The sequence below is a fragment of the Lepidochelys kempii genome, chromosome 12, assembly GCF_965140285.1.
Source record: "Lepidochelys kempii isolate rLepKem1 chromosome 12, rLepKem1.hap1, whole genome shotgun sequence".
Classification (NCBI taxonomy): domain Eukaryota; kingdom Metazoa; phylum Chordata; order Testudines; family Cheloniidae; genus Lepidochelys; species Lepidochelys kempii.
Window position 1 is genome coordinate 10,571,994 of NC_136391.1, and position 12,058 is coordinate 10,584,051.

A 12,058-nucleotide genomic window follows, 5' to 3' on the forward strand; every position below is an offset into this window, starting at 1 on the left:
TCTGTGACATCTTGTGGAAGAGAGTTCCATAGTTAGTTGTGCGGTGGTGTGTGGGTTTTTAATCATATCCTTCATCAGATTTAAATTTTGGAGTCTCTTAATTTCATTTGGTCTTTGGATTGCTCAACTTTGGAGACCAGATTTCTTCTTCTTCTATTGCAACAGTTGTCTGTAAGAATTTTCATCTCTTGACACAGCTTATTTGTTCTGAAGAATCTTTCAAAATTCCTTCATTATTCGATCATCAGCCATCACGTTCTTCCTTGATTCCTGGTTCACCTGATTCCTCTGAGCTGGCTTTGCCTTAATTCCAATAGGCATATGGATCTGATGATACAAGAGAGGCACCTATCAGTTTACATACTCCATGTGTAGGATGTTTGAAGACCAAGAAAGATACCCACTGGAATTACCAGTCAATTTGAATTGGGCAATCCAGGCTGGAGAACGATACCATAGGGATAACAATCTATTGTTATACTTAATAGCCCCCAGTTTTTGCAGTCAGATTTTTGCACTATTCAGTTCCTTTTATGTACCCTCTTCTGTTTCCTCCCACTCATTTTTATCATCTGGTATAATGGACTGTAATCGGCTTTGCATAATTCTCCTTTACTCAAGGACTTTTTTGATGGACAAGCAATAGGTAGCCTATTGGATAAGGAAAATTTTATAATTATTTTGATCAATCATTGTGAAGGACAGATAAGTAGACTTAGCCTCCTGAGTTGGCAGACTTTCATGACAGCTTCTATGAGGCTGGATTATGTAAATCCCAAAATAGCTTTGCTTTCTTTGCACATGGTATCATATCTCTGGCTTTAGAGAGAGGCAGTTAGCTCTTGTTTTGAAGGGTATAGTCTTTGTGGATGTCCTGTATGCTACTGCTTTTTTACAGGGCCATGATCTGTTTCAGTATGGGGGATTTCTTGTCTACACGCTGTATTTTCATTCTATGAGGCAAAGAAGGAAAGAAGCAAATAATTTAGGGCAGAAAATTCCAAATGAAGTAGGTGGGGAGACATGAAGCCAATGCTGCATGTTCCTATGCAAGAGTGACCTCTGCAGACAGCTCTGTGCCTTAGGGTCTCTGGATGACAGCAAGAGGACAAACCACTCTTTGCAAAAAAGCCCCAATTTGAGACAGCGGATAGCTGCAGCATTATTAATGTTGCCTTTAGCCACATTAGCGTCAGCTTTGCACTTGTACTTCCCACACAGAAAGAACCATGTTGACAGGGGAGAGCCAGAGGCTGGGCAATACAAAGTTTATATGTTGAATCCTTGCAATGGTCAGTTTTCATTGCTCACATTTGGAAGGCTGTTTTCTCCCTTTTTGAGGCCAGAATCCTCTGTGTCTCTCTCCACCCTCATGGAAGCAGTGAGAGAACTCTGAAGTTCACCTTAATACATTATCTAAGTTTTCTTACACATTTCCTATAAGTTTTATTGATTTGGCTTTTGTCCTGACTTTACTATTTCCCCCTTCTGGTGGCTAACATGAACGGATTTAATCCATCTTTTGCCTACAAAGGAAACCTTAATTAGGATTTATTTGGAAAAGATAAAAACAAAATGATGAAAACGCAAAAAAGGGCCCCATTAAAAATCAAAGTAGTTATAGACACAAACAGTACAGAATAAAGCCTGGATTTCTGTATTTTGAACTGAGGGCTCTTTACAAAGAATAATCTTGGTGACCTTTTTAACAAGTGAATATGAATAATATGAAGCAGCAAGAGGTATCACATTAAATATTTTCTTTGGAGCCTTGGGGCAATAGTTGATCTTAAATCTGACCATTTAAAGAAGCAAATGTCGTCTTTTTTTGCATTCACTTTTTCCTCTGTAGCTGCTTAATAATGAGGGAATTATACCACGGTGTACAATTTTTCTGGAGACTTAAGAAGGAAAGGCAACTTTAAGTTTTACCTATGCAATTGTCTAAGGACTTGTCTACACAGTGGGATAATGTGCTGTAAGAGGGTGTGATTTTTAAAGCACGCTAAGTTGCTGTGCATTAAGACCTTTCTGGTATACACTAAAGGTCCCCTGGTGTGTTTTAATGTAGTACTACTACTAGCAAAGTCTGCATGGACCAGTTCAAGTCCAGCATGTTAGTTCATTTTAGAAATCACACCCCCACAGAATGCTTTAAACAACCATGTAGTCAGGCCCTGAGTAGCTTTTAACCTTTTTGTGCAGACTTCTGTAAGCATGAATACATTTTTGCTTTGGCACATCGTATCAAGAAATTCATTCCCCTGTGCTGATGCTCAATTAAATTTGCTCAGAGTTACATAGAGATGGAATACATTTTGGTTTATACTGCAGGTCATCACATGCAGCTAAGCAGAATTGAGTTCAGAACCTTAAACTGGCTGGACTACTTAAATGCTGGAGAAAGCACTTTGCTGTCTAAAAGTTTGGACAGGGTACTCAAGGATAGGCAAGCTTTGTTTTGTGTTTACAAAAATTCAGTCACATGAAAAAATAAACCTGAAACTCTAGTTCAGATTTTGCCCAACTTGGGCCTCGTGAAATTTCTTTAAACTGCACATATCTTGGCCATGATGAGATATCGCTTACGTCTAGAGCCAACTGAGGAAGATGGGAGATGAAGCGTTCTGTGCTGCTTTAGGTGGTGGTTGAGAAGAAGCCAATTAAAAATATTTCAGTCCACCTTTAACTCCAGATGTCTTTGTACACTGTGAACAAAGTGCAGTGCTGAATATTTACCCATTTTGAGTGACCGGCTTAGTCCATAGTTTCATGAGTGAAAAGCCACCTGAAAAGGGCGTATTGTGGGGGTCAAAATACTAACAGCTAGTGGTTCACTGTTAGCCTGAAATTGAATATTTATGACTGACAAGACAGAAAACACGCAGGAAGCAGGGACTGATTTTTGCGGCTCTTGCTATTTGGTATCTTGCTCTTGAGGCTGAAGAAGGAAACAAAGAAACAATTTGGGGAGGAGTTACTGGAAATGTTTAGGTGACCATGCATACCTACATATGTACTATGTAAATACAGAAATATAAAATACCTACTGTATGTGCAACAAAGAAGGTTGATATCTCCTGCAACTAGTTGTGTGCTGTGACTGTCACTTGGATACCAACTAGCTGTTTCTTCCTTTATAGATATAAAAAAAAGTGTGCATTCGTAGCCTGTAAATGACGTAGAATGATTTAGTGCAGCAATTGATTGATATAATGCAAGACACTAAGTAGCCACTGCCATCACTACTAGTTTTTTCCAGTAAATGGTATAATAGAAGTAATGTGCCATTTGATAAAATTCAGCAAAGAAATAATTGATAGGACTGTCAAGCGATTAAAAAAATTAATTGCGATTAATCGCATTGTTAATAATAGCATACCATTTATTTAAATATTTTTAGATGTTATCTACATTTTCAAATATATTGATTTCAGTTACAACACAGAATACAAAGTGTACAGTGCTCACTTTATATTTTTTTGATTACAAGTATTTGCACTGTAAAAAAACGAGATAGTATTTTTCAATTCACCTCATACAAGTACTGTAGTGCAATCTCTTTTATCATGAAAGTTGAACTTACAAATATAGATTTACGTACAAAAAAAGGGCACTCAAAAACAAAACAATGTAAAACTTCAGAGCCTACAAGTCCACTCAGTTCTACTTCTTGTTCGGCCAACTGCTTAGACAAGCAAGTGTGTTTACATTTGCAGGAGATAATGCTGCCTGCTTCTTGTTTGCAGTGTCACCTGAAAGTGAGAACAGGCATTCTCAGGGCACTGTTGTAGCCAGTGTCGCAAGATATTTATGTGCCAGATGTGCTAAAGATTCATATGTCCCTTCATGCTTCGGCCACCATTCCAGGGGACATGCTGATGATGGGTTCTGCTCGATAAGAATCCAAAGCAGTGCAGACCAATGCATGTTCATTTTCATTATCTGGAGTCAGGTGCCACCAACAGAAGGTTGATTTTCTTTTTTGGTGTTTCGGGTTTGGTAGTTTCCACATCAGAGTGTTGCTCTTTTAAGACTTCTGAAAGCATGCTCCACACCTTGTCCCTCCCAGATTTTGGACTGCACTTCAGATTCTTAAACCTTGGGTTGAGTGCTGTAGCTATCTTTAGAAATCTCACATTGGTACTTTCTTTGCGTTTTGTCAAATCTGCAGTGAAAATGTTCTTAAAATGAACAACTTGTGTGGGGTCATAATCCAAGACTGCTATAACGTGGAACATATGGCAGAATGTGGGTAAAACAGAGCCGGGGAGACACAATTCTCTCCCAAGGAGTTCAGTCACAAATTTTATTAACGCTTTTTTTTTTTTCTTTTAACGGGCACCATCAGCACGGAAGCATGTCCTCTGGAATAGTGGCCAGAGCATGAAGTGGCATATGAATGTTTAGCATATCTGGCACGTAAATACCTTGCAATGCCGCTACAAAAGTGCCATGCAAATGCTTGTTCTCACTTTCTGGTGACATTGTAAATAAGAAGATGGCAGTATTATATCCTGTAAATGTAAACAAACTTGTTTGTCTTAGCGATTGGCTGAACAAGAAGTAGGACTGAGTGGACTGCTAGGCTCTGAAGTTCTACATTGTTTTGTTTTTGAGTGCAGTTATGTAACAAAAAATCTACATTTGTAAGTTGTACTTTCATGACCGAGATTGCACTGCAGTACTTGTAAGAGGTGAATTGAAAAATACTATTTCTTTTGTTTTTAATTTTGACAGTGCAAATATTTGTAATAAAAAATAATATACACTTCTATTTCAATTACAACACAGAATACAAAATATATATGAATGTAGAAAAACATCCAAAATATTTAATAAATGTTAATTGATACTCTATTGTTTAACAGTGCAATTAAAACTGCGATTAATCGCGATTTGCTTTTTTAATCACGATTAATTTTTTTCAGTTAATCGCGTGAGTTAACTGTGATTAATTGACAGCCCTAATTGATAGCTTCCATATTTGGAATGAAGGCTTTCTTCCCCCCCAGCTGAACACAACTCTGGGAGGATAAGGGATTTTTTTGGGGGGCGGGGGGCATGGCTTCCCTTCCATCCTCTAGCGCACACTCCAGGTAGGGGGAGAGAAACTATTGTATCTAAGCAATTGTCTTTCATTATATATTAATCCACTTGATTTTTTTTTTAAATATTCTGAGACCAGATATTCTAAGAGATTCTCTCCAATTTCCTTCACCTGGGGGAAACAGATTATGCTGAACAGGACATTATCCAACGTGCTCTCTAGCAAATTCTGCTATTAAACATTTGCATGATAGTTTCCAGAGCATTGGCATCTGGAGGCTTTGCTCATTCACCTACTAAGAAATCCTGTGCGCCTGGCCACTTTGCTCTAGAGTCACTGGTATTGGCAATCACTGCAATGGCACATAAGTGGTCTGGCAGCATCAGCAGTGAGGAAGCTGCTCTGCCAGCTACGGTGTTTGAGGACCAAAGCCCTTGCAGTTCAGAGAAGGGGAAGGGCTGCCTAAGGGACAGAATGTGCTAGTTTGGGGAGAGGGGGAGGGAGTAGAAGGGAAAAGAAAAATAAGGATTATAGACTGGCTTAGAGAACAGTAACTTTATAGAAATGCTCATGTGAGGGTTTTGGGAAGAAGTTCCCTCAGTTGGTATTTCAGAAGGCAAAGCACACCTTCCTATTTGGATCTCAGATTGTATGTATGTTTTTCCCCTTGGAGCCGTATTTATTTGTTGCTCTGGAAGCCAGTCTGTTATGTTGACTTTTTATAATTAAGGTGTATCACACAGCATATTATGTGGGTGAGCAAGAGAAACCAAAGCAATTTAGAAATCTGTCTTATATTTATGAGCACAATTCTTTGTGAATTGCTTAAAGAAAAGACTTCTTGGGTTCACTGAGCAGTAAACCCAAACTAAATTGCCTGACTTGAGCTTCATTTTGTGTATAACTAAAATAGGTGAAAGGAATTGCTGCCAATTTATACAGCTCTGTGGAAGATTATTAATAGAAGTGTTAAATGCTGTTTTTTTTCTCACACAAATCTTATTAAAAACAGGTTTAATTTTACTGTTCCATTTATGTCCTGCCATTGCAAACATTTTAATTTTTTCCCTTGTCTTCATTCATTAGACATTTGCTGACCAGGTGTTCGGCATTTTCAGCTGGACAGTTCCTGTTGCTGTAGCTGTTTCATGTTTTGGTGGACTTAATGCATCAATTTTAGCATCATCTAGGTAATACACATTTTGGTTCTGTTTTAAGATGTTCATAAGCACTCTTGGCCAACTTAGTGTATCACACACAAAATAGATGAACACTTTTAATGTCCATGCCATTAAAGAATATCGCAATAAAATAACTGTCCTCAATAGACTTTTTAGTTTGTGTATTCCGTATCACTAGTTTGTCCCATTTCTTCCCCCCGTATCCCCTCCCACTCCCAAAATGTGACTGCATAGCAATATGAACAATACATTGTAAGGTATAATAAATGTTGTATAGTAGGTAATCAACCACATTGTTTCATGCCCTTGGTCAAGAATTGATTATTCTCCAGTTTTCTTGTGGAGTTAATAACTTAATTTTCTTGTTTTCCTGTTTAAATACTGTGTTTAAAGTGTAAAAATGTAATACATTTGTGATCTTGTGTGTGAAGCTTTAAACGTTTTAATTTGTAGGACAGCCTTTTTAAAGCTTCAGATATGTCATGGAAACTTTCTCCTATGCATTGACTACAGACATGACCAGTACAAGCTTCAAAAGAGTTTTTATAATATCTATAAAATCTTGTTTGTCCATTAAAATGCATATTTAACCTCCCCCTACTGAAAAGAAATGTTGTTTTGAAATTACACAATAGATAAACTTAGAACACTGTTATAATTTATAGACATTCTTATGTACAGTCACCTCCTTCAGGATCTGATCATAAATCATTTCTCATTGTTACGTCATGAAAATTACTAACTTGATGTCAATACTTAAAATTGTACCAGAATGTTTAACTAACTGTATACAGCTGTAATTGTGGATGGTTTGTGCCTCATAACAATGAAAACCTACTTCAGTAATTACAGAAGTTTACCTTTTAAAAAAAAAAAAAAACCAGCAGTAATGTGTAGAGATTTACTTATACAGACCTACATACAGTACAAGAATAGTTGAATACACATGCAAGTTTATTTGAGGTTGTTCTCATAACACGTTTTTACACAGCTCTCTTTCTTTCCTTGGGTCAAGATTTACTTTTTCTTGTGTCCTTTACAGGCTATTTTTTGTAGGATCCCGGGAAGGTCATCTCCCTGATCTATTGTCCATGATCCATATAGGGAGGTTCACACCTGTACCAGCGCTGCTCTTTAATGTAAGTTGCTGCTGCTGCTTTTAAGCTGTATGGAAGTATTTGGGATATGAAATAGATCCAAAAAGGAATTTTTTTACTTGGGTTGGAGTTCATTGACAGATAAGGTCTGTACTGTATACTACATTAAATGATCTTTCACTTGTATGACTTAACAATTAATTAGTCTCTGGAGAGTTACATTAGGTTGATAATTCCTAAAAATTCTTAACGTAAGTCAAACTACAAAGTCTCTAACTATAAAGAAAACTGGAACGGGAATAAAGTGACTGAATACTTTGGCTTTGTTGCTGTTGGGTGCAGTTCTTTGCAGACTTCCATTTCTCATGAACAAGGTAAGACTAAAGCTAGTCTAAGATCCATCTTAAATTTTCTTTGACTTCTTGTTAGCAAATCAAATAGATAATACAGTCAGGCTATTTAGTCATCAGGATATGATTGAATTATGTAAAGTAAAAATCCAGCTGTTTATGAACTCCTTTATGCTCTGGTAAACTTACTTACAGGGTCAAAATACATTAAGCATCTTTGTCAGTAGCTAGTGTGACAGGGTCGGGCCAGATGGCTACAGGAGAGTGATCGAAGGCAGATACATTAGCCCCAGGTTAAGTAGGTGCCTTTTCCCCGGGTAAGGTAACGGGGAAGGTTCCAGAACAATCAGGAACTTTCTGGAAACCATTAAGGCAGACAGGCTGATTAGAACACCTGCAACCAATCAAGAAGCTGCTAGAATCAATTAAGGCAGGCTAATCAGGGCACCTGGGTTTAAAAAGGAGCTCACTTCAGTTTGTGGTGCGTGCAAGGAGCTGGGAGCAAGAGGCACAAGAAGCTGAGAGGGAGAAGGCGTACTACTGGAAGACTGAGAAGTACAAACATCAGACATCAGGAGGAAGGTCCTGTGGTGAGAATAAAGAAGGTGTTGGGAGGAGGCCATGGGGAGGTAGCCCAGGGAGTTGTAGCTGTCATGCAGCTGTTACAGGAGCCACTGTAGACAGCTGCAATCCACAGGGCCCTGGGCTGGAACCCGGAGTAGGGGGCAGGCCCGGGTTCCCCCATCCCTCCAACTCCCTACTTGATACCGGAGGAGTTGACCTGGACTGTGGGTTCCACCAGAGGGGACGGTCTCTGGCCTGTTCCCCGATCCACTAGGTGGATCAGCAGAGACTGCAGGGATTGTTCTTCTTCCTTTTCCTCGTGCTGGCCAGTGATGAGTGAATGGCAGATTTGAGCCACGAAAGTGGCCAAACTGACGGCTGCTGTGAACCTCTGAGGTGAACAAATCCGCCAATAAGCACAGGACCCACCAAGGCAGAGGAGGAACTTTGTCACACTAGGTAGCTGGACTTTCTTGTTAAATTCAGCACTTTCTTGCAATTCACCAAAGATGAAAGTGAATAAACGTAATCCTTGTGTCCCTACCACCTTGGGAAATCTCAGTAAAATCCCATCTCTAGGAATAATCAGAAATAATTGTTTCCACCCCAAAAGTTCATTTCTGTAAGGGTGAAGTCTGTAAGTATATAATCATATAAAGAACTCCGGCATGAAAGATGACATTAATATACAAAGCAAAAAAATAACTTGAAAAACCAATGTCACTTATAGTTCTTCATGATACTCATGTTTTTTCCCAACAGTGTACTATGGCCCTCATTTATCTGACTGTAGAAGATGTTTTCCAGCTTATTAACTACTTCAGTTTCAGTTACTGGTTTTTTGTGGGACTATCAATAGCTGGGCAATTATACCTCCGCTGGAAGGAACCAGATCGACCCAGGCCTCTCAAGGTACAAATTAATGAATTAATATAAGCAGAATTAGTTTATTTTTAAGATCTTTCCCCTCCCTCAATACATCCTACAGCACTTGTCTGAAATTTGAACCCATATGCATTATGTCTGAAGTGTTAGATTGTAAACTTTCAGGGCATTTTGTAAAATGCCGTGCGTTGCTGTCAAATGCTCAGTAAATATTCCTGTTCTAGCAGACTGGCTCAACTACTAGGTGAAAATGACTGACGGATATTCCTCTTCATTTTTTCAGTTCAATCACTAGTTCATCGTTCTGCCATCTGATAAATGGTTCATGTGGTTGAAATCAGGAGCTACTCTTGCTCTTTGGATTATAGGCCAATGGATTATGGCTTTCTATCGCTCTTCCCCTCTTCCTTAGTCCCAGCACTATTGTGTGAAAATTAGGGAGGGCAAATTAATCATGCTGGTAGCACCTTTGCTACCAAGGCAATATTTGGAGCTGTTGTGGTATGTCTGAATTCTTAATTCCTTTAGCACCTTTCTCTGGTAAAGTTTGATGCACTTCATTAAACTAACCATGCCATTCTTGACTCTCGAAAGGCAATGTCTCAGTGCGGTGGATTTGTCTAAAAGCCACTCTGCTGCAGTAAAAAGCTTCTTTCAACATTGCATAGATATAATCTTACACTGTTGCACATGTGAATCTTAGCTACTGTTCTGTGGGTCTGCTGTATGGAGTACTGTCCTTGTATCCACTTAACATGTTTCTAACTAGCCAAATACAAGTCCACTCTGTGCTGTTGTGTGTATGGGAATTAAAAACCTGATTTGGAAAAATGTTATGTATTGAAAATTGCAATTACAGAAAATCGCATTCCCATCAGAATGCATGTAACTGTTGCTATATGAAAGCATTCCAAGAATGTCCTAATCTTTTTCTCCTTTTCTACAGCTGGGCCTGTTTTTCCCAATAGTTTTCTGTATATGCTCAATATTTCTGGTGGTGGTGCCTCTGTATAGTGACACCATTAATTCATTGATCGGAATTGGCATTGCTATATCTGGAATTCCAGTCTATTTCATTGGAGTCTACTTGCCCATATCCAGAAGGCCTCCATTTATCAACAACATCTTAGGTAAGCACATGTAGATTGGAAGTTCACTATTTGCTAGACTTGAATGAAGACCTTTACAATAAATTTTAAATTAGTGTGAGTGGTCATACATGAGCTGAATGGCAGTGATTGGGGGGGGGGGGGAATATTTCATTATTTCTGTATTTTACATTTAGTGTATATTTTATAGCTTCTATCAATCTCATTATATGTGTATCTTATTAAACACATTGAAAAATCTAAATCCTAAAGCAAGGCTGGCTGTAATTCTAAAATCACTAAATCTTTCTGGACTCAAGCAAACATGTTGTCTTACTTCACTTTAGTTGGAGCTTAGATTGATCAGCTGCTTGAAAATATGTAATGTTTATGCTATTCAAAAAAAAAAATCTTCTCTGGAGCTTTGCCTGCCAGTATCCCTTTGTTGAATTGTCCAGTTAAGGATTACTCAATCTTCTCTTGCAGCCTACTGCTTTGTTTTTTACAGTTCTGTAAAAGTTCCCACAGGGGTTGTTCATAAATCCTCCCTTAAATGAAATAGGTCACATGGCTTCATCAGTCAGTGCATGGATCAATTATCAAACCTTATTAATTTCTTAAACGTATACAGAAGTCCTTTTTCCTTCCCCCACACACTATTTGAAGCTTTTGGTTTGTAAGCCTTATCTTTCTCTTTTAGCAGGGAAAACAAATTTCAGTGTATTGTATACCCTACAGGATCCTGGGAGAAAAAACTGTCACCATTAGGACAGCGTTTAAACATACTGTTGGTTTGTTTTTAAAAAAAAAAAAAGTCAGACTAGACCAAAAATGGAACTTTACCTTGTGTTGCAAATGTATCCTCTTTGTGGTATATTTTAAAGAAAATAGAACTAAACCCACTTCAAGACTAACTTTCACTGATCTATATGTAGTCCAGTTGGCTTAAAGTTCTGTTTAAATAATTTGCTGCTTTTATGATAAACCAGGTGAATATCAAAGTATTATCTTCAATTTCCTATGCAGGTGCTATCACTCGAGACATCCAGGTACTTTGTAACAGTGTTTTGACAGAGATGGACAGTAAAGATAAGAAATTAGAGACCAAAACTAACTAAAAATATAAAGCAATTCCAAAAACAGCAGAGAACCAAGCAAGAGTTACTAACAGGAACAAAAAGGATCAACAGGAAATATGTGGCAACTGAAGAACTGTTGGAGCCAGGATATACCAGCTGTTCAAACTGAAGAGGGGGAATGCTTGGGCGCATCTTGGTCTGTAGTTGAAGTACTGTCAATTCACATTATTATGAGTAATCATTAGCCAGTCACTTCAGACATGGAAACGGTGTCTGAACTATTCATTATTGTTTGAGGCCAATGGAAAATCTCTTAAAAATGGGATTTAAGTAGTAAGAGGGGAAACAGATTCTAGAATAGTAGCGCTGAGTGATCAAATTAAACGTACATTGGAGAACTAGGTAGCAGAATAATGAATCCTTTTAAGTACAATTCAAAACTTAAGTCAGAAGTGACCAAAAGCCATTCATATCTGATGGATGCTCAGTGGGCTATGTGAAGTGACTTGCTTGGGAATCTGCCCCTTATCCCAGAAGACAAGCGTCCATAACAAACATTCATCACTGGCAGTTGCAGCAGATTGAATTGGCGTATAAAGACTGACCTACCCTTTCTCCTCTAGAAACTATCATTTCAGTGAAAAGTGGTGGGGTCTGCAGAGAGAGAACTTCAGTCTCCAAAGCCGTTTTGTTCTGCACCTTTCACATGCTCCAAATTGCCTTTTTACAGAAAAAACTTAGACTTGATTAAAATGTTACATCTA

General features: G+C 38.3%; 1 protein-coding gene across 7 annotated transcripts in view; it reads left to right on the top strand.

The window, feature by feature from the left end:
* The window catches only part of SLC7A6 (solute carrier family 7 member 6), a 56,471-nt gene extending 44,413 nt beyond the window's left edge, over window positions 1-12,058 (top strand). For all 7 annotated transcript variants that reach the window (XM_073307545.2, XM_073307547.2, XM_078848089.1 and 4 more), the window contains 5 exons: window positions 6,137-6,240; window positions 7,274-7,370; window positions 9,005-9,154; window positions 10,074-10,257; window positions 11,242-12,058. In XM_073307545.2, coding sequence (XP_073163646.1) covers window positions 6,137-6,240; window positions 7,274-7,370; window positions 9,005-9,154; window positions 10,074-10,257; window positions 11,242-11,333 — 627 coding nt within the window. In that variant the 3' untranslated portion in view covers window positions 11,334-12,058. The remainder of the gene's footprint in view (window positions 1-6,136; window positions 6,241-7,273; window positions 7,371-9,004; window positions 9,155-10,073; window positions 10,258-11,241) is intronic.